Here is a 22568-nt window from a genome sequence, read left to right as displayed (position 1 = left end):
GCTTCTTTGAAACCAACACACGTATGTTAAACATGGAGAATATAGAAAATACAGAATATAGTAAATTGTGAGTTTCCAAGTTTTCATTTTGCAAATAGTGTCATTTTCTACTCTATTTTTAACATTATTTACACACTACTTTAAATTCTTACGATTAGTTGAATAAACAAATCTTAACTGAACACTGGTTTCATATAAAAAAGATAAAGGTATTAGTTCAGATATCGGTATCAGGTAATTTTTAAAGCACAGTAAAACAGAAAAATAATTTCTCCACGATGCATTGTCTTGAGGCACAGAAAGAGAGAAATAATCGAAAATCACAGTAACGATTATGGTTGGAATTGGAAAGAAGAAGAAAACAAAAACGGTTTAACAAGTTTTATTTCCGAGGGATCTGTGAGAGAGCAGTGTCTTTGATCGTGCCACGAACAAAGGAAAGGACCTGAGATCTGGCAACAAGGGAAACCTTTCGAAAAAGACCATAGTAGCGATGATGGCAGTAGCGCCGAGCGGAACGGCAGCGGTGGCCAAGCACGGTGCCTCCACCCTCCAAAAAACATCTGTCGGGTTGGAGTCGAACACACAGGCACACAGGACACGCCCGCATGAGCACTCGTTCGAACTTTCTCTACCAGCACCGGCTGTGCCCTGTGCTCCACGAAAAATACCATCGTTTCCTAAATACTAATCACCGAAAAACCTATAGCATCTAGAAAATACAAGTAAACTGGATACGTAATTTTTGTGAATCTCCTACGGCAGAATCTTGCAAAATTACAGGTTCTCTGAAACGACGTGTGATTTCTGTACCGTTATATACAATGATACACACATCTGGGTACTTCGATATTTCATAGATAAATGATACGAGATCCTGATTCATTTTCTTTTCTCTTTTCTTAGCAAACTAAATGAATCAGCTGCGGATATTTAGAACTTCAGATTTTTGTAAATAAGATTACAGAAATACAACTTAAATATGGATTCGTTTCATGTACTGAATATTATTATAAGTGGTACATGTCAGATATTTTATGTACTCTTACATATTATATGTATTTTTGTACATACATTCGAACATCTTTAAATTTCCCATTAAATGCATGGAAATCTGCAATTTAGTAATAATAAAATGAAATTAATCTTTTTAATCCTGCATACAGAATAAAAGAAAATTACATAATCAGAATAAATTAGGATTCTTAAACAAGCGTTTTATTACGTCCCGTGATCCTACCATATACTATAATCCATCCTTCGATCAAGATGGCTACCAACTGTTTAAACATATTTACTCAGATCCGCAATAATCGTAACACGTTGGTCGCCACGTCACCCGTATCTGGGAGACGGGTATGCTTCCGTGGGGGCCCGTTGCCCAAATATAGGTGACGCTCTTCTTGTTCGAGTTAATTAAATATAGGATATTATATATAGGATATACAAAATAAAAGAATTAAAAACACATTATATCATACTTTTTATTAATTTATATTCTGGATAAAATATTACATTATGTTATGTCGCATGGTATTTGTTAAAATATTCCAAACGCATTTGGGATGATTTCGGACACTTCGAACAATATGTTGTAGTTTTTTTTTACATTTTTTCTCACTTCTTGGCATGTGAAAGTTTGCCTCATCTTCTCGTAACATAGGGCACACATCCTTCTTACAAGCTTGCCTTGCTGATTCTTACGAATCTCCAAATGGTGGGACACCTTCTTCGTTTTCTTCCGATGGTTGTCGAGCACAGTATTTTCTGAGGACACATCGGACCATTCGGAAACGAGAATTTCCCGAAATTTTCCCGCATTTTTCTGTTTGTGGTTGTTTGGTACACAATATGAGCATTTACCATAGTTGTTCCTAAGAGTAAATGTAGTGCTAATTTCCGATACCACTTGATGCTTTTCCGTATCGTAGTGACATATGAGTTCATCTGGTTACTTCTGTCGATACCAGTTTTTCCATTATTGTATACAATTACCGCCAAAGGTTTCTGTTTCGGAGGACGTCTGCGATATGTAGAATTCGAGCTTGAAATCATAATGGGTACATGTTTTGTTGATAATATTCTAACATCTCGAACATCTCTCCGTTTGAGCATCATAATACCGTTCTTATCTTCTCGTGTTATCATTTCACCTCTCTTCAAGTGGTACGACATTATGAAATTGTTCTTTCGTTGTACCGTACAGTTCCAACGACATGCGTCCTAAAATTTAAAAATTTGACTGCTAACTGATAGCTTGTATAAAAGTTGTCGACGAACTAAGTTCGTCCTTCATTTACCAATTTATCTGCAAATTCAATGCAGACGTTTTCAGCTGTGCCAACTTGCTTACTTCCAGTGATATCTCGTCCGGAATATACTTTTGCAAACCATGTGTAACCTTCGGTGGAACACAGTTTGAATAGTTTTATACCATACTTATGTGATTTCGTCAGTATGTATTGCCGAAAAGTTAGTCGTCCCCTCCAAGAAACCATTGTCTCGTCGATTACAATATCTTCGTCTGGTGAAAAATTTTTTTTATAATTGTCTATCAATATGTTTATAAGTGGTAAAACTTTCCCTCTGCTTTTCTGTACTACGGTTTCGTTATTTGCAAAATGCAAGTTTGCTAATAGCAATTCAAAACGATTACGGGACATTCTGTTGCGTGCAAATGGAAAGTTGTAAATAGGGTTCGTTGATAAATTATTCTTATATTTTTTTATTACCTTTTAACATAGTTGAATTAGTATAGTTAAAGTTAGTATAGTTTCCATTCCATTGATTACCTTTTAACGAATTATAGCTCTGAATTTTACTAGAATATACAACTTTCATCGTTTACATAAAATTTTGTTCAACTTGGACAAAACACATTTACAGAAGTTAAAATAAAAAGCAAGACTAATTTCTTTGTATTTTTGCAGCCCATTTGTCTTCAATAAAGCATTGTCCTATCCTTATATTTACTCAAAGTAAAAAATTTGGGAAATTATAAAAATGTATGATATAATGTAATAAATGTATGATAATGATATAAATGTATGTAATAATAATCTGAAAATATGATAGCAAGTATCTTATAAAATTTATAATGTAAATTAAAAAGTCGTATATATATTTGTTTCCCTTACTTTGCATTAGTGCAGAATATTTATCTTGTTTCCTATTGATGGTTATAAGCTTCGCAGTTAACTTCATCGAAGAATTATAGCTGACGTGTGATAAAAAAAGAGAAATAGGAAATAAGCACTATCAAGCAATCGACAGAGGCTGCTAAATGACATGAATATGACAGGAAGTGGTGCCTCCACTCGATTTCTTGTGGGTCAGGAGCGTGGGTAGAAGGTAGAACCAAGTAACTGGAGCGCCCCTCCTACTCCTACAAACCTGCCCCTCCTCATTTCTACTTTCACCCTTCCTTACCGATCCTTCTGCGCTTATCCAGCTCTGTAAATGTAAGATACATAATACTGAAAAACATCTGCTGTACGTTCGTTTATCAAGAGCGAATATCCATACAAAACTATTTATAATTGAACTACATAGGAAAGATTTCTGAAACATCATTAATGTCTATTGGTAAGAATAATATTTTTAAAATAACATTGAAATGCCATCATAACTATGATATAGTGTGCGATTGTAAATATAAATGTTAATTATCGAATAGAGAAATAATGAACTTTGCTTGTTCTTATATGCTTACTTAGCTTCTAAACTTACTAACTTCACTTGAAATTAATAATGTGAAATTTCCCTTGAAATTTAAATTACCTTAGAAAAGGTATGTGAAAAAACGACATCACAAATAAATAAGAGAATATACAAAAAAAGAAGATTAAATATGTTCTATTACTTTGTCCACTATTTAAATAGAATTGCTTGTTTATAAAATTAGATAACAAAATTGTACTCTCTTTTTTAACCTTGACCTCCTTTCCACTAACACATGAAATCGAGTATAAGAATAGAATATAATATCTATGTAAATTACAAAAGAAAAAGCTTTTGGAAACAATGAAATTTTCGTGCACGAACCTTTGTCCTTTCGTAAATGTTTGTAAATAAAAAATCAAGATATTATTGCATCGTTGTGCAATTTGCGTACCATGTAACATGCTGTAACATCTGTCAGGAGTTTTCAGATTGTAGATACTCCTACAATATAGCTTCGAACAACGGGACGGACAGCCATGTTTCGGACAACATTTGAGTTCTGCCTGCTCAATACACGCTTGCACACATCAGTTTCCATTCAACTTTCCACCTTCTCATCCTGGTCATTTAAAAAAAAAACTAATCGAAAAGATTTTACTGATTGTAGGTATGCAATAGTAATGTAACTGAGATGTATAATAGGTCGGTGATGGGGCCTAAGGGCTGGTTGGTGTGTGTGAAGGCCGGCTGAGATAAGGTTCTGCTGCGGGTGTAAATGTCGCTGCTGTTTTTCTTCCACTTTTGATGCGTAGAAGAAAAATCGGACTCCGGTCGCCGGGATTCGAACCCGGGTCCCGTACCGTTCGTAACCTAAGGCGCTAACCACCGCGCTGCCGTCGTTCGACACTAGTTAGTGTCGAGTGGTGGTATTTGCTGTCAAGTGCCGCCACATAACTTAAACGTAATAACATTCTCCTAATCTTTTACAACACCGTTTTTATGCGTATACCCCATAGTAAACTTTACGTGATTGTTTGAGTAGTTACATTTTTATTTCTAGCTCTCATAGTAGTAGTAACGCAAATAAAACCAACCACCACAGGTGATCTACCGTTATATGAATAACCTAGCTTAATCATCTTTTAAATTTTATCTTTTTTTGGTGATAAGAAAACAATATCAGAGGAAAACATTATTTTGTTTCGAAAGACTAAATATTATGGTAAGCATATTTTTTTTAAATGGTAAGTACTATATATTAGTAGCATCATTATATATATTTCTAATATAAAAATACTTGTAAAATGAAATTCATGGGAATCTCTTACTGAAAAAATCATATCATTTTTATATTTAATGTTTTATTTTTTAAGAAATGTAACGCCTATACTCTTTACATAAATTAATTATGTAAGAATATTTTTGAAAAACAAATTTTTTAATAGAAAATTCATAATAATTTCGTAAACTAGATACGTCTATATAAGTAAATCTCATTGACATCGAAAAAATCATATCATTCATCAATTTTCCATTAATTTATACACTTTAATAAAACTCACTTGTGAAATTCGCTAGAAATTAATCAAAGTGACTTATGATGGTATATATACATGTACGTGCATAAGTAACTTTCAAGTTACTTGACGATACACGTATGTACATTGTACATACATATATAAATACATAGACGGTTATAAAGACTGAGAATGATATTAAGCAGCGCGGACGAAGCATCTTTAATAATGACGAGCAACTTCTACAAGTCACCGGTATAATGTAGAGCTTATTCTACTCCTGTTTTATCTCATTGCAACCGGTTTATGAAGAAATTACGCATGGCATTAGCCATTTACAGAACAAAATGAGAGTGCGCGGCATCGTACGTACCTATATTCGATCAGCTGCATTCTTCTGTTTCGTAAACTCGAGAAGATACGTTCTATATTTCCTATTCCGGTTTCCAATAAATTCTGGCAAATTATTACGTAGTATTTATGTATATTGCTAAAGGATTCTATATTATATATATATATATATATATATATATATATATATATATGTTGCAATAAGTTGTATTAAAAAGTTTTATATATATATACACATACATATTATGTAGATACTTAAATACTCTGTATAACTACAATATTGATATTTGCCAGAGAAAAATTTCTTTTATTATTTTTATTAACTTTTTCATAAAATAAAGGGAAATAAAACAAATTAGGTAGCAGAAAATTGATAATCAATATACCTATAAACAAATTCTTAATGTATCGAACTCAAATATAACAAGATTATATTACATATAATACTCAATATGTAGATACATGTTCCTCGTTTCGTCATTCCAAGCAGATGTTATATTACTATTGTCAAAAATGAATTTTTATGAGTATATATAGTATATAGTGTGCGTTCAGTTACATTCAAATTAAGAGCGGCAGCTGATATCGTTACGAGAGATCGCTTATTGCATTACACGCTCCAGGTGTTTGGTAAAGCTTATCACTATGTTCTGAGAGTCAAAAAATAGGACGCTGTCACATCGATTCTATGTCAGTTCATGAGTTTGTTATTAACCTACTTATTATATACATATTACATCCCTAGTGCACAACTTGAACAAGAAGCACAACCTCGATTCACATTATGCTACGTACCGTAGTAAATAATAAATGTTTATTTTAGAAAACAATTGATGAACAATTTATAATAATACGCATTATTTACACGAATTTATAATAAGACACACGTTAAATATTATTAATATTAATAATAAATAATATAATTTAATATAAATAATATTAAATTATAAAAATTAATAATATTAATAAAATAATATTCATTCAGCTGGTAGTGTCTATATAAACTGGAAAAATTTATTCTTAAATTGATTGTGAGTATATTTAGTTAGCAAACACTAACCTATTAGACGCGATGAGTTCCGTTTCTACTTGAATTTTTCTGGATTTTGTTTTTTCTCTTGGAAACTAAACAGGAAGAAGTTCTTGATAGCAATGACGCTAGAATTTTAATGCTACGGTATTTTAAAGAGATTTGACAACTTCTCCAATTATGAATCGCGCTCGGTATTGATGTGATCCTGCACAAGTAAACAAGATATAATTAAACATCAAAGGATGGTGGTTATACTAGGCTGATGAGTGACCGGAACAGAAGCGCAAATCTCTTCATATTTATAATAGTATAGGTATACTATACTAGATAGGACGTTTTCTAAGAGCGCACCTTTTGAATAAGTGGTAGAATTACGTGGGACGAGAGTCTCTGTACGCGTGAATGATCGCGGCTCGACTCGACTCGTGGTAAAAAGAGATACGATAAAAAGAGAGACGCGGTGAAGGGACAAGCAGCAGGGAACAAATAAAAGTAGACTGTAGAGTGCAGAGTTGCAGAGACAGCTGGTCGCTAGGGCTCTATCTCCCCAGAGAATAGAAAGAGACATAGCGCACGGCACGGTGACGGCGAACAACAAGCCTATATGACGCACGCACGGATGCACACACAGTCTGAACATAAGTGCGCACATGCGCATCGACTACCACCTACCTTCCTTCCTATATTCTGACTCTGGCCAACTTCGTGACCATCGTTCCATGACGCACCAGGAACCAGTACTACTTATATATACCAGCGATCGTGAAAATTCACTGAATTCATACTGTCATTCTCATTCAGATCAGTTTTTCTCCGTTGCTCTACCAACCAAACATAGAACTTCATCTTTTCAAAACGCGAATTATTAACTCAAAATTAAACGAAGATTATAAGATTTCATTATGTAGAGTAAGACTTGGTTATTATCGCTTATATTATAAAGAAATATGCAATATTGTTTCGAAGTAACTAACTACTAACAATACGCATATTAGCATTCAAATAAAATGCGTTCAGTTAGTATTCAAAGGAACTAGTATTTGAAACAATAAAGGATATAGTTCAAATAATAAAGTAAATGTTCACTACAAATAATTTCTAATGTATATGATTCTTATTAATTAGTGCTTTCTTTTGTAAAATAGTATGAAATGTTTAAGTACACGGTACGTGTAGAACATATATTACTCTGCGCATACAAACAGCATACACGACATTGTCATGTATCTAATTATATGGCTCTTCGCAACGGGAAAATAATATACAGGGTGGTTGGCAACTGGTGGTACAAGCGGAAAGGGGGTGATTCAACGCGAAAAAAGAAGTCGAAAATATAGAATAAAAATTTTTCGTTTGAGGCTTTGTTTTCGAGAAAATCGACTTTGAATTTTCGCTCGGTACGCGTGCAGTACGTTATAACGGATCTCACTGTAGATCGTCGTCTCGATGGAAAAATTAAAAAAAAAAATTAAAAAAAAATGTTTATTCTATATTTTCGATTTCTTTTTTCGCGTAGAATCACCCCCTTTCCGCTTGTACCACCAGTTACCAACCACCCTGTATATATAAACATTTCTTAGTTTTCCATGTGTGTTGATTACCCGTTAATTAAAACTAAATATTACAATTCTGTGTCATATATATCATAATATTTCAAGTTTCATAAATCATTATTCGCTAAACATACATAAATCTCCCTTTATTAGATTAAAATCATGCAAAAAAGAATTTTAACGTAACACTTGTTTAGACTTTAGATAGTACAAGCGATAAAATCTAGCAACGTAAACAGAAAATATACAGCTGTGATTATTTCGTGAGATATAACATAACAATGGTGAAAAATAGTAGCAGCCAAGTTATGCTTTTGCCATAATCATGCTATAACCATTTTCGTTATAGGACCGGTGGAGCCTACCGTTGTTATATCATCTTGCCATTTTTTTTTTCTCAATATCATTGACTTCATGGTTTTAAATGCTTTAAGATTTTATACTAATGTGTATGTCTAAACGTTAAACATACTGATTTACACTATCGTTTGTCTGGTATTAAAATTAAAACTGTCTAAGTAGTATACGCTATAATAGCATAGTGTATAGACAAACCACTAATACAATAGGTGTCTTAAAAGTAAGTTAGGTTTCGATTGTTGTATGGTTTCCATTTCCATCGCTTTAAGAGCTTAAAACTTAGAATTTAAAATCCATGATGCCTTGAAAATTGAAAAAGTCGTTTAGCAGAATTTTCGTTTCTTTTGTTTGAGCAAGAAACATCAAGAACAACAACAAGAAAAACACGAGAGAGAACGAGGCCGCACACCGCACCACAGGATGAGAAACGGCGTAGTGAAACGAGGTCGAATTGCGAGGTCGGGAGAGCTTCTTTTATCGCCCTTCCTTTGAAAACACATATTATGTACTCTTGCTCGTATACGCACTTTGAGTTCAAGTTGAGTTTAATTTCATGTTCTTCCTATTTTTTATTTATTTTAACTTAGAACTTTTATTTATAGAACTTAGAACCAGTAAGAAAGTATGTAAACCGGAAGTCGTCCAAAACCGAAAGGCAGGGACTATGTTTAATAAATAATAACTTAGAACCAATTTTACCAAACAAAAATGCTTATAACTAATAATCATAATTATAATAATTGTAATAAGTATATAGTTTGTAAAAACTGATTATGCAACTAAATGTAAAAACTAATTTTCGTAAATATCGCCATCAAGGTAGTATTTGAACGAACTACATATGTTACTAATTACGTAGTTGAAAAATAGGATGACTTCGATAAAAGAAGGCATATCAACTGAAAAACAAGTATAATGCGTGTAATTAAAATCTTATATGGGCGCAACGAAAACGAGCATAAACAGTTACAGAGACAGAGAAGCAATTAATCGGATGATAAACACACAATTGAAGGTGATAAAAGTGTGTATATACGCTATCAAAATAAAAATGAGAAATACAAGTCCATTTATGTCCAAGGCTAAGGTTTTATCTGCCAGCCTACGTTCAATACACAGTATATCTGGAATATCTTAAATTATAAATGGATGTGATATTACGAAAAAAAATCTAATCCAAGAATGCTAGAAAATACGTTACAAATGTCGATAATATAATATAAACGAATTATGTATATTATCGATAATTCTCATATTACCTAAAACCACTCGTTATTCTGTGCTAAAAACATCTACAGTTAATGATAAAATTGTATTATGTGATACTACGACACTTTACCGCGTGCTGCGCCGTAACCGACATGGTAGCGTCATTTCTGGAAATTGAAAACCTACTTTGTTGTCTTAGGTCTTAGTCAATAATAACGAGGAAACACCGAACCGAAAGAGATTTATAGATTTATCATATACATGCTACAAACAAACCGGTTCTTCGTATGCACCTACTTACTATCTATCCAAAAGCTCGTTTCAATCAGATCGACCACGAATTTTACCACCGTATTCTAATCTGATCACAGAACAAGCACTCGAAACTAGTTACTTCGAGAAAGACACAATAAAGAACCACAGGGATAAACTATTATTTTATTCATATGTATGCCTCAGTTTGTAAAGTGAAGTTTAGATAACATTGCGATTGCGATATGCATATATACTACGGTATATAATGTAAAAATACAATACCGCAGAAATTGTAGAAAAATTTAAAACGGTCAAAAAAAGCAATTTGTTAAACACATATGCGAGTGTTTTATATGCAGCGTGCAACACATTCTTACTTACGTGTGTATATGAATGTATACATATGTGGAGGGGCGCAGCATGGGAAGGCATGGGAAAATTATATAGAAAGACCAGGGTTCACAGCTGGAGGGGAAACTACAGAGTAGATAGACAGAAGGGAACGTCGCGTCATGTCGAGACGCACGTTGGACGCTCCGTTGAAGCGAAGAGAGGCAAGCAGCAGAGTTGAGAATCGGAGGGTCTCGGAATATGAGTGGGGCACCGCACCGCAGAGTGAAGGGAAAACCAGAGAGGCGAACAGCGAGGCGGCGAGCCAGACCTGCGCTGCCTCTACCGCTTCAGGCTTGAGGGTTAAGGCCCGTTACGCAACGTAATAACACAGTGAATTTTTTTTTTAAAAACATCGTCCAGGTACAAACCAGTCGGAAACTCGGTACACACTTGTATAACAAATGAAAATTTTCTTGTCATTTGTTTTACACTTATATTTTATTCAATGTCTATTTCATTAGTCATCTACTTATTAACGTAAATAAATTCTTCAGCAGCTTCATCATTGTTTCAAAATTCAACGTTCTTCATAGTAAAACAATAGTAAGCAATAGCAATATCGCTCAGAATGTATAGGATGCACAATAGAAAGAAGAAAGCAACATTATGTCTGAATACGCAAACAATAGGTCACTACGCAAGTAATAGATTGTCATGTTTTCGCTTCATAAAGTAGAGAAATTCTGATAACAGTCAACGGTTGTTATCAACTCACAGCGATTTCAAGTTAAAATATTTCAATTCAATCCTTAGATATGTAGGTACTACTAATTGTAAACAAAACCCAAGTATATATATATGTACATCAATGTTTTCCTATACTCTTTGTGCGTGCAAGCGTATATCGTATACACAACGTTGCCGAATTTCTATCAAGCAGAGAAAAATGGCCACCGACCAGGCATGGAGGGAAACGGGCAGTAAAAAAAAGTGAACATAGAGAGGAGAGAAAGGGAGAGATAAGAGAAGAGAGTTGGGAAAAGAGAGAGACAGAAGCCAGTGTGTAAGTAAGAGAGACGCGTGAAAGCCGCTGATACAGTGTGCAAAGGAGGGGACAAGGTGAAGAGGAGGATACTCGGCTCAGTAGCGTAACTATCATGAAGCAAATATGTATAAGGTATAAAGCAACAGATATATATAATGGAAACTGGTCAATTTGCAGTTCTTGGTAAAATTACGAAACAATGTATCCAAGAAGAAAACATCGGTATAGCGTCAAAGTTTAGAAAAAAGAAATTCGAAAATTTAATACAATTGTAAAAATTGTTTTTAATTTATTATTTAATTTAAATGTAAATTTACGTATGAATGTAAAAACGATTGAATATAATATGAGCATGATAAAGCAAGACAAAAAGGAAATTTAAAAAAATGTATGAAAACGAACGAAAATATTTTAATTAAGTATATATGTATTATAGTAAAATATTGTAATTATGTATGTATGTATGACGTATATAATTATGTATATTAATATTGTCGTGTATAGGAGACTATCTGTAATTAGGATATCAATGTATGCACAAATATTTTTCGCTGTATGTGTTAAAGTAACAAAAATTATGCATTTTGGCAAATCTAAAATTTATAACATTAATTTTTAATAATCTCAAAAATATTTTATCGCTATGTATTCATAAACTGTATTAGAATAAAACTAAATGACGATTACAGTCGATTAATAGTTAATAATATCAGCTTGAACAGCTTTTGCAGTCTTTATGTTGTACTGAACATATTATTCAGAAAAATAAAAGTGTATTAATGAAAAGAAGTTCTCGTTTACCCTGCTGCAGCGGGTATTTTTTGTGAAGGCTTGAGAAGGGAATCGAACGACTGTGTTTCCCCTCTCTTGATTACGCCACTGGCTCGACCCAGCGAGGCAGCACGGACAACCGGGTGCGCTGTTGCCAAGCGGAAATCACAGACCTACGGCATTTTCTTCTTCCACGAAAAGGAAGACGAAGACATGTATTCGTTTGCCGTGTTGCCTTCTGCATCAACCAAGCTCAAAAACAACCATCTCCATAATTGTGCGTCAATTTATTAATCTTATTTAACAATACTATCCTCAATATAAACTGCCAGTAGTATCGATCGATGTAGTAAACTATCTGTACGTCATCTGTACTACCATCACCATCACTAACGTTAATCAACGTTAAAAAATATTTTTGTCGATTAGTCCATGTCCTTTTCAGACACAGCGAGGTAAATATAGGATTATATATAAATATATATATTAGTAAATACCAAACATTTTCTTTTATTCAAGATGAACCTCCTGTTTTAATAAGCCTTTCAATCAAATAAGGACGGTACATATATATATATATATATATATGTACTATATACGATACAGAAATGCTACAGATTATTGCACTAATTTGTATTCAAAAATCGACATGTGTAATAAGTGAAATTCTGGAATAACCAGAAAATGATTTTAGCATTTACTTTCACTGTTACTACTACAATATCGATAATCGACACGTTTTATAAACGTCAGAGAAATTGCGATAGATCGACTAGAATGTCATTTTCCAGTATTTCTGCACTAACAATAACAAGAATTTAAATTATCTATCTTTTCAATGCACTTACTGATCGTTTGATTATAGCGAACTATTTATATACATTGCTAATTTTAAGAATATACTATACATACATGTACTACTTGAAACGATTAAATAATCATCAAATCAAAAATAGATAAAATATTACAGTTCTGACATTCTCAAGAAATATTGTTTTATATAATACACATTACAAGAATCCGTAATGTTCGATATTTCAACAATAGAACATCTATAAATATTGCATTGCTGATTATTATAGATAAATTTTATATTTTCACAGATCAATAATATGTACATAGTACTTGAAATATCAGATCCTAAATTAAAATAACTTTTAACTCGCAAAAGATCATTATTAATTTCATTTTATTTTATTTATTATAAATGCGTAACTTTTGCGAAATCTTTCAATTAAGTTAAAAAAAATGTTTAACAGACGTCCATAAATTTATCAAAAGAATTTATATAAACATCTTTTCCTTTGATCAAGTTTTTTTGAGCAAGTAATTTTGATTTTCTTAAAAATTTGGGTTTTTCATCGATTAGAAATTTTTAGCAATATATGCATAAAACTATGCTTCTGTATGTCTAATCAGTTCTGTTAATTATCTGTAACACTGTTCTATTCCTTATTATCCAATACCCATTGCTATTGAGGATAGTGCGTACGGAACAAAGTTTCGCAGGAAGTGATTAGAATTTCAACTGCGTAAAACTACTATTTAGACTTCTTGCTACTCATCATCTGATACAAGCTAAATTTAGTGAGAATAAAGATTTATTTAATGAAAACAAATTCTAACGAACGAAAAAATCAATATCAACTTATATGTATATAATACAATTTCTGCAAAAATTCATAAAAAAGAAGGATTTGATGAATTAACATTTTTTAACTAACATACATAATTTATTAAGATCTTACTAACAGTTTACAGAATGCTTTTTTAAACTTATTTCTTAAATAATTCAATCAACGAAAAAGTATATCATATATATGAAAACGTTTGTAAGAATAAATTCTTTGCATAAGAACTTTGAAATAAACGAGCACTGTTCTTTCAAAAAACTTATGCAACCAAGTTACACAAAGTTAAAAGTATGAGACGGTTAAATACAAGATAAATTATATTTCATTAATATATAAGGATCAAAACTAGTTTACTTATCTTTTAAAGTTCGAAATAAAATAATATTACTAAAAATATTATTATTTTATATGCTTTCTGCACGCTACTCTTCGCATAGAAGAAATAATTGCAAAGCTAAATTTGAAAGTGTACAGATGCAAGATTAAATTATTACATGTATTACGATTATTCCTCGATGTTTCAGATACTGCCTCAGAAGTGAAACGCGTGCCTTTTAAAGTAACAGATTAAATATACGCTTTTGCTTAAAAAAGGAAGTATGTTCTGACGATATCCAACTTAACGACCTCGAAAAAATCACGTAAATCACGATTTTATAAAATCTCTTCGTGATGATTTTCAAGTAAAGGAAAATTAAAGCAACAATTGTACACTATAAAAAGAAGAGCTTGTACGTGAGTGCTTATTCCCTGTTAATGTCGTTAGCGTATCGAGACAAGAATATCGATGGAGCAATACCACAGTGGTCAGTTTCGACAAATCCATGTTGAAAAAAAAGTCAATATGAAATGGAGGTCGATAGCGTGATGACCTCGAAGCCAATCGGGAATTTTACAATGCCGTGGCCTCTCGCACGAAAGATACATGCTCATGGTATATATATAAGGATGCTCTGTTGCCACGTCTTGATTCAGTATAGACTACAAACCAATAAAATAAGTTCTCCTCATGAATCCTTGGCTTTACGCTGCACTATTGATAAATCTTAAGGCAACGTCAACGATATGAGCATATCTCTTTATTTTACGTGAACCACTCGCTGTAGTCCTCTCATGAGGCGATCAAAATTAATATGTATTATTATATGTTTGTTGTTATTATATATATTAAATACGTACTATGTATGTATATTCAATTTGGATTGTCTGCGACCAGACCAACTATTAATCAATAATTAAACTTGTAACATTAAAAATTGAATAGCTTTGGTAGGAAAAATTAATTACAATTTATTTCATTTAAAGAATTACACAATAAAAATATACTTAACTTAAGAAGATTTTTTTCTTAGGTGTTCTCAATTGCATACATGTGACTTAAGAATACAAACTACAACGCGAATAACGACTATCAACAGGTTTAAGGACTGGTGTAAATAAATGCTGCAACATGGTATGGTTACGATTCCGCATTAGTGACACTGTACGTTTTAGCAGATTTATATTTCAATAAGAGAATCATTCACTTGTTTGTATTGCACCATTCGAAGGATGAATCTTCTTCAAATTGTGACGATGTACACAGATCGGAATATGTGATAGAAATATGACAACCACGCGACAAATGTAAAATCGTTCTAGGATCTGTTTTGACAATTACATTTTCAAGGAAATTAGGAAATCACAAATATATCAAATGTATATGATCAACTTTCTGCGAGGTAGAAGATATTAAGACTATATTGTATCGAAAACGAACGATACAAAGGAGAAACAAATAATATTCCGGATTCCTATAGATAAAAACCCATTGTCAGCAATATGTATGTAGAATCTATTTAGATATTTTTACTCTTCACTAAACTTTTGTGAAGATCATCGTCGATGTTTCACGGTCTATATCATATAAACATTAAAATTTTGATTGTTACGTTAGATTATATTGTTTTGTATGCACGTATGTAATATTATAATATATGTAACTATGCATGTATGTAATATTATAATTATAAATATATATATAATGTACGCGCACATTAGAGACTTGATTTTTCCACAACCAAATAATAATCTTAACATAGAAAGAGTAAGTCTAACGTGTGCATACGTATGTAAGGACATAGATATATCATGAACATAGATAAGGTAAAATTGAGGAGAATACTCCGCAATTTAATTTGTCACTTTATCTCAAATGGAGTAGATTTTGTATAATTTGTTCATAAAACAAAGAATAAAATGAAAATAACCTCCAGTTTACATGGAAATCCGAGGAAAATATACCAAACTGTTTCGCATGCAAAAGATTAAATTCAAATGGAAACTTTTAAAAAGATGCTATTTGAATTATATTGAATTAAATGAAATTGTATAAAGAGAAAATTGAATGTTTTTTCTAAACCGTTTTAAATCAAACCGTTATTTGTATAATATGTATATGTACATATGTTTTATATGTATATACATATATAACATGTTCATATTTTTCAATTTTACCAATTTCTGTGATTAAACCATAAAGTATCTAACTACTCATATGTTCTATGACTACTTTGCTCATGTGTTTGTATTTTACGTATTTATCGGAAACTTAAATATGTAAATACTTGTTTAATTGTGTACATAAAAATATAAATTTGCATAAGTATTCACAATCTACGAATAAATATTAGAAAACTTGCATACGAAATTAAAACATGTACATCTGTTAGAGGGCAGCACAAGATAATCAGTTACAGATCAAAAATGAACAAAATGAGCGCTGCGAGCAAACCGGTCGACGTGTTCTTGATACGAAGGTTTTCATGAAGTACAAATTTTATACTTAATGTTTGTTATAATAAAAATTACTCGAATAATATACAAGTTGTACTTAATACAAAATGAAAGCTTACCTCCTTTTTCTGTTTATATCTTGAATACATAGTAAAATTCAAATTGTAACTGCTGTATCCAACCTCTAACAATATAACCGACAGGGTGAAGACTCGAGATTTTAACTCTCAAAAGAAAGTCACTTGTCGCTTCATAGTAATTATGCACTCACTTTTTCGACACTATCACCCCGTAAATTTTTCTTTTTGAAACAAAGATAATAATTTCACAAACACTTTCTCAACGACATATTCAGGAACGAAATTGTCAATCACGAAACAACCGCATGGCATGGCGACCGCGGTTACAACTCGACGTATATGTACAGTATTTTAAACGATACGTCACATCCTTAATCCTTGATACTATTGGTTGCTTTCAAAAGAATCAACCAATCAGTTTTGGAAGTTTCTTATTACGCGGGAAAGTAAAGTAAATTCCGTTAGAAGTGTTGAAAATATATTTAAGAAGTCAAGCATATGCTTTTTTCTTGACAAGTTTAGATACATATCAACCTAAAGACAAATATAACACTTTTCTTAGAAGAATTAAATATAAAAGTCAAATAAAAAATTATTATCGTATAAATTACATAAAACAATAATGAACACATATACTTCGATTATATGCAGCCGCCATTGCTCCACTATTTAGATCGGATTCAAACGTCTATTGCTTTAACTGTATTGTATGTATATTATTTATAACATACTTGCGAAAAGAAAATTAGTTTCACTACTTATATGCACATATGTATATAGTACTATTTATAGTATATATTGTATAGCTAGCTGTATTAATCTATAATATATTAATAATCATATTAATATTAATACATATAGAATAAAATTGTTTATGTCAAACTAAAAAAACAATATTAATACAATATAAAAGCTGGACAAACGAAAAAGCATATATATTCTATATATTTGTTTAATGAAAGTAAAAATGGATTTTAATATATAAAAATATACATATCTTGATATATGCACATATACATATGTACATATATAAAATATGTTAATTCATATATTTCTATACGTAAATAAATGTCAATGCAAATTTAAAAAAAATGCTGTTTTTAAATATTATTGTTTATACTTACTTACATAAGTACATACATGTGTAAGTATGTATATACATATTTACTACACAAGTATATGTAATTGACATTTTTATTAGTAGTTATTAGTATTTACAAAAATAGCATAGCATATGCAATGACATTTTTATTAGCAGTTATTAGTATATGCAAAGATAACATTTAAATAAATTTTACTTCGCCAATTATGAACAGTAACAACATACAGTATTTTTAAGAAGCACTAAAACGAAATTAATTTATGTAAGTAAATCAATTATTATATTTATTGTTAGATGTAATAAGTCAAAAAAATTAATTGGAAAATTTGGAGTGAATAGGAGGGGCATTCATAGTAACGCGTAACTTTAAAAGATGGCAGCACCTGAAATACGCGTACCTCGGCTTGATATGTAGATTATAGAATTTGAAAGCTTTCATGTAAACTTTTTATAATTTATGAAAAATTAACAAATGAAATGAAAATTAAAACGTCCTTATTATTTGAAATACAGGGTGATCTAGGATTAACAGATGTTTATTAAACCTATAACCAAATGATGAATTATTTAAATAATTCGATAGGTGGTGCAGTGACTGGTGATTCTGGTTTACAATTGAACAATGTAGAAATATTATATACTAAAGTGCAAAGAGTTTATATGAAGCCACAAAATAAAGAAGAACGTCAACGTGAACTGAGGGTTAATGTGGAATGCCATGCGGGTATTAGTCCTGTATGTCGCAAGGTAGCATACATTTTAATGTTTGCATTAGCCTATAATTTGTTGATATACTAAAGGATAGTTGGAGATATATTTTTATTATTTAATAATATATTGTGTATTTATATTACAGAGTTTATGTGTTTTGTTAGCAGATGACGATGATCCTTGTTTCCTTTATTCCTTATTCATCACAGAAGACGATTTCAAAATTTTGAAATCTCAACAAGGATTATTAGTAGATTTTGATAATTTTGCGACTCAACTAATATATTTATTAGAGCAATGTCAAATACCTGCTACAAATCTATCAAAATCACCACCAAAGTTTTTGTTGTTATTAGCAGAAGAAGGTGGAGAATGGATGTTAAAATTGGTTGAAACAAATAATTTTAAACATTTATGTCATTTGAGCCTAAATATATCACCTGCAAGTGATTCAGATTTGAAAACGCACATGGCCATGAAAATTAAACAGTTGAAAGAAAATATTTTACAACAAAATAGAGATGCACTTGCACTTGAAACAAGATTGAATGACTTATTAAATAAAGTAGAAACAAAAACTAGGGAATTGGACCAATTGGAACAAAAGTATGTAACAGAAAAAAGTCAAATGCAAATACTTTCATCGGAACAAATAGGCCTTGAAAAAGATAAGTATGTAGCAACATTCATATAATTATGTGTGGTCATATATATGAAATATTTATTAAGGATTTCTAAACTTCGATAGGTTTGCCAAAGCACAGTTAGAGTGGCAGTGTCAAGGTGAAAAACAAAAAATAGAAATAGAACGTAGGCATACAGAAATAATAAAACAGCTTCATACTGAACTGGCAGAATTACGTACACAAAATTCAACGTACAAAGATAAGTTATCTCTTCTTGAAGCAACTAATGTGGAACAACTTAAACAGCTGCAAAATCTTGAAAAAGACCTTAATATTACTCAGAGAGATTTGAATCTACTGAAAAAACAAAATTCTAAATTAGATACAGATTATCATGACAGAGATAAAACAGTAAATAGTTTGAGAACAAAGGTTGCTGTACTTGAACAAGAATTAAAAGATAAAGGTATACTTATTACCAAACATACCGAAATGTTAAAAACTGCCAAAGAACAGAAACAGCACCTTGAAGATCTTCTAACTGAAAAAGAAGGTCAGTTACAACGCAAACAAAATTCTTTACGAAATTTAAGTGATGACTTGGTTAAGGCTAATGAAATATTAACAAAATTACAAAACGAACTTGCTTCCACAAAATCTAAATTAAAATTAAGAACCAGTATAGCACTTGAACAAGAAAGGTTATTAGATACTAAACAAAAAGAAGTTGGTCAATTAGAAAACAAAATGGAAAATTTAGTGAAAGAAACAAAAGATGCAAAAACAGAGATTGAAAATTTGAAAGAACAGCTCAAAACTCAACAGAATCAGTTAGAGGAGAAAGAAAAGATAATAAAGAATAATGATAATGGTAATTGAGTATTTTTAATACATTTTATTATAAAATTTTTGATTAATGATGTATACACAGAGTAATAATTTTAAATTATTAAATATTATTAGTTATATTATTTTTGTTTCTGTAATATTTAATATTTTTATATTTAATATTATTCAGAAAAATAATATTTAGTATTCTATTTTAGTATCTTAAAAGAGATTGCATTATATATTTAATATTATTATTTTATATTCTTGCAGTAATAAGTTGGTTAAATCGACGATTAGCAGATAGCCAATCTCCACTACAAAATGCTACTGTAACAGCACCAATTACAGTACCATCTTCGACTCATTTAACATTACCTCGAACGAATAAATTAGTTAGTAATAAATATGAAACACGTACATCTGCACCCAATATAGTACAATCGAATGCATTATCTGGATTACCACTGAGAAATCCCATTGTACAAAATCCAAATATTAATCAAACCACACGTATGACAGCACGATCAATGGGTGTTGGTATTACTGATAATACAATGGGCATATCAACGTTTAATAAAAGTGGTCAAATTTCGAGTACTAGTACACCTATGGAACGTATCAATTCTTTGAACAAGTTATCTGGAAATATCGCAGGTTCGTCTTTGGTACCAGTCGCTGTAGAAAATAATAATTCATCTGTACCACCAAATGGTACAAAGATAAAAAGTACAAGTGTCACACTACAGAGTGGATTAAGAAGGGCAGGTTTATCTGATAAGCCAATTTTACCATCTGCATATTTTCCTAAAACATTACATTGATTAAATATACAACAAAGACTATCAGTAGTAATTATACATCAAAGTTGTGATGCCATATAAAAACATATCAGAATATAATATTATGTATAGTATAAATGGTTATTATTTCAAGTTTAATGTTGGAAAACAGTACAAAATAGTTATGCAAAGCAAATGATGTTAAAACATTTTGAATTTTATATCTAAAGATATTGTTTTTATAAATTTATATGCATGTATTATGAGGAAATGATAGACATACTCATTTCTTATTATTTTTCCTATCTACGCGATTTAATTCGGTGTTTATTGCTAAAAGATAATAATGTAATAAAAATCATAAGAATCTATATTTTTGCAAGTACGTACTTTGCTTCTATATTCGCTAAAAAAAAAAAAGTAAATGTTGGGAAGCATAATCATCTCAGATATGATAACAAATAATATAGAATATTAATTACTAATCATCACATGCACATATTTTTTAATAACACTGTGTCAATTCATCACTGTTTTTATATAGCTACTTTATCGTGGATTTCAAATTTTAAATCAACAAAATGCTATATAAGGATTCAATTAACATTTTGTCTCAAAATTAAATACTGCTTGTTATTATAGTCCATAAAATCATAATCTTATTCTTTAAATAGGTACCTGGGAAAGCTTTTATCGTACAGATTAAAGTGTGTATATATCGTAGTTGTTACAAATTTTTTAAGCTATGTTAATCTCTAGTAAACTGAATAAATGTATTGAATAATTGGAATGTCTTATGATAAAATTAGATTAGCAGGATTTGTTATAAATTTACATTTAGTAAAATTCATGTAATATTGTCTTAAAATAAATGTATATTTTTTATAACTTTGTAATAATAAAAGCGATTTGTACGTATTTTGTATCAGGTATTTTCAGAAATAATCGTATTTATCAGATGTAACATAATATTTTTTCAGTATTTTTAAAATAGATAACGAAAATAAGATGTTGATATAAATAAAATGAACTAGAAGCTTCAACAAATTGTACAATTTTTATAAATACTGGGCGTCCTAAAATATTGGCAACAAACTTTAGGAGCATGTAGTTACTCATGAGAACAAACAGGAAGGTCTTAATAAACAGGAGTCAAAAAACCATTAGTTTCGGAATTACAAGATGTTTTTATCAGTAAGACATTATTACCTTTATGGCATACATATGTTCAATATGTTCTCCGTTAGTTTTAATACACACTTCGACATATTTCCTCATAGAAGCGCGCACATGTTGAAAGATCCCCGGCATTTCTCTTATATATCTCTTGGCAGCAGTTTTCGATTCGTTGTATTATCTCATTTACGAAGCAACTGGTTTACTATGCACTATTTTTTGTACGCTAAACATCTCGTAATTCCAAAATTATTGGTTTTTCGACCCATGCACATTAAGACATTTTTGCTTATTTTGATGATTATTACGTGCTTCTAAAGTTTGTTCCAAACATTTTAAAACACCCTGTATAACAGAAACTGTAAATATATCAAGAATATGTAAGAATAACAAATTAAAGTAATTGTAACATTTTATTATTCAAGAATCTCTTAATATTTGTTTTTCTACAATTTTTTATATGGTTATTTATACAAATTTTGCTTATATATTTTCTTTCAGACATGAAATATTTCTAGTCTACAAGGTATTTGATACATATATTTCAATTTTTTCAATAATACAATAATGAAATTTCACTAAATTTCATATGCTGGTTATATGTATATATATATATATATATACAAAAAATATAATTGCATGTTTTTATGTATCAAATTCTTATTAATGTTTAAAAACATTACGACGACTAAGTTTTATCAGTACACATGTAAAATATGTATTTGCTGGGTATAAGCCATACTGAAAGAGATTCGTTACATCAT

The 22568-nt window shown here is 30.8% G+C and overlaps 4 protein-coding genes across 10 annotated transcripts in view; 2 read left to right on the top strand and 2 right to left on the bottom strand.

Annotated features, from left to right (window-relative positions):
- The window catches only part of LOC117211009 (inositol-pentakisphosphate 2-kinase), an 84059-nt gene extending 67157 nt beyond the window's left edge, over positions 1 to 16902 (bottom strand). Inside the window, exon 1 of one of the 2 annotated variants that reach the window (XM_033454556.1) lies at positions 16619 to 16902. In XM_033454556.1, coding sequence (XP_033310447.1) covers positions 16619 to 16648 — 30 coding nt within the window. In that variant the 5' untranslated portion in view covers positions 16649 to 16902. The remainder of the gene's footprint in view (positions 1 to 16618) is intronic. The other variant, XM_033454557.1, reaches the window with a different exon arrangement.
- On the bottom strand, positions 1505 to 4267 carry LOC117211011 (piggyBac transposable element-derived protein 4-like). 2 transcript variants are annotated; one of them, XM_033454563.1, is made up of 4 exons: positions 4115 to 4267; positions 3138 to 3453; positions 2301 to 2524; positions 1505 to 2223 (listed from the first exon to the last, which is right to left on the bottom strand). In XM_033454563.1, the coding sequence occupies exons 2-4, from the start codon at positions 3202 to 3204 to the stop codon at positions 1678 to 1680; spliced, it is 837 nt and encodes a 278-aa protein (XP_033310454.1). In that variant the 5' UTR covers positions 3205 to 3453; positions 4115 to 4267; the 3' UTR covers positions 1505 to 1677. The 2 variants fall into 2 exon arrangements, with proteins under 2 accessions (XP_033310454.1, XP_033310453.1); XM_033454562.1 differs by having other exon boundaries at positions 4045 to 4125.
- On the top strand, positions 10223 to 11747 carry LOC117211014. Of its 4 annotated transcripts, none has more exons than XR_004488189.1 (3): positions 10610 to 10694; positions 10829 to 10877; positions 11215 to 11747. XR_004488189.1 is itself a non-coding variant. In XM_033454565.1 (2 exons), exons 1-2 carry the CDS (start codon positions 10454 to 10456, stop codon positions 11339 to 11341), a joined length of 327 nt encoding a protein of 108 aa, XP_033310456.1. In that variant the 5' UTR covers positions 10223 to 10453; the 3' UTR covers positions 11342 to 11747. The 4 variants fall into 4 exon arrangements, 1 of the variants encoding a protein (XP_033310456.1); XR_004488190.1 differs by having other exon boundaries at positions 10678 to 10716; XM_033454565.1 differs by lacking the exon at positions 10829 to 10877 and having other exon boundaries at positions 10223 to 10653.
- A 1146-nt stretch (positions 16903 to 18048) lies between the features above and the next one.
- LOC117211029 (spindle assembly abnormal protein 6 homolog) lies at positions 18049 to 21516 on the top strand. 2 transcript variants are annotated; one of them, XM_033454582.1, is made up of 5 exons: positions 18049 to 18120; positions 18195 to 18428; positions 18538 to 19064; positions 19141 to 19889; positions 20120 to 21516. In XM_033454582.1, the coding sequence occupies exons 2-5, from the start codon at positions 18237 to 18239 to the stop codon at positions 20668 to 20670; spliced, it is 2019 nt and encodes a 672-aa protein (XP_033310473.1). In that variant the 5' UTR covers positions 18049 to 18120; positions 18195 to 18236; the 3' UTR covers positions 20671 to 21516. The 2 variants fall into 2 exon arrangements, with proteins under 2 accessions (XP_033310473.1, XP_033310471.1); XM_033454580.1 differs by having other exon boundaries at positions 18056 to 18428.
- The last annotated feature ends 1052 nt before the right edge of the window (positions 21517 to 22568 follow it).

Source organism: Bombus bifarius, unplaced genomic scaffold (genome assembly GCF_011952205.1).
Source record: "Bombus bifarius isolate JDL3187 unplaced genomic scaffold, Bbif_JDL3187 scf7180000008214, whole genome shotgun sequence".
NCBI lineage: Eukaryota > Metazoa > Arthropoda > Insecta > Hymenoptera > Apidae > Bombus > Bombus bifarius.
Note: the sequence above shows the minus strand (reverse complement) of the source record. Positions and strands in the feature narration are given on the sequence as shown.

Coding starts and splice junctions, on each gene's coding strand:
- LOC117211011 (XM_033454563.1), bottom strand. CDS start 3,204: ATGAAGTTAACTGCGAAGCTTATAACCATCAATAGGAAACAAGATAAA. Junction 2,525..3,137: donor ATATTCTGCACTAATGCAAA/GTAAGGGAAACA, acceptor ATTTTTCACCAG/ACGAAGATATTGTAATCGAC. Junction 2,224..2,300: donor TTGAATTTGCAGATAAATTG/GTAAATGAAGGA, acceptor TTTAAATTTTAG/GACGCATGTCGTTGGAACTG.
- LOC117211029 (XM_033454582.1), top strand. CDS start 18,237: ATGATGAATTATTTAAATAATTCGATAGGTGGTGCAGTGACTGGTGAT. Junction 18,429..18,537: donor TTAGTCCTGTATGTCGCAAG/GTAGCATACATT, acceptor TTTATATTACAG/AGTTTATGTGTTTTGTTAGC. Junction 19,890..20,119: donor AATAAAGAATAATGATAATG/GTAATTGAGTAT, acceptor ATATTCTTGCAG/TAATAAGTTGGTTAAATCGA.
- LOC117211014 (XM_033454565.1), top strand. CDS start 10,454: ATGTCGAGACGCACGTTGGACGCTCCGTTGAAGCGAAGAGAGGCAAGC. Junction 10,654..11,214: donor GTTAAGGCCCGTTACGCAAC/GTAATAACACAG, acceptor TCTATCAAGCAG/AGAAAAATGGCCACCGACCA.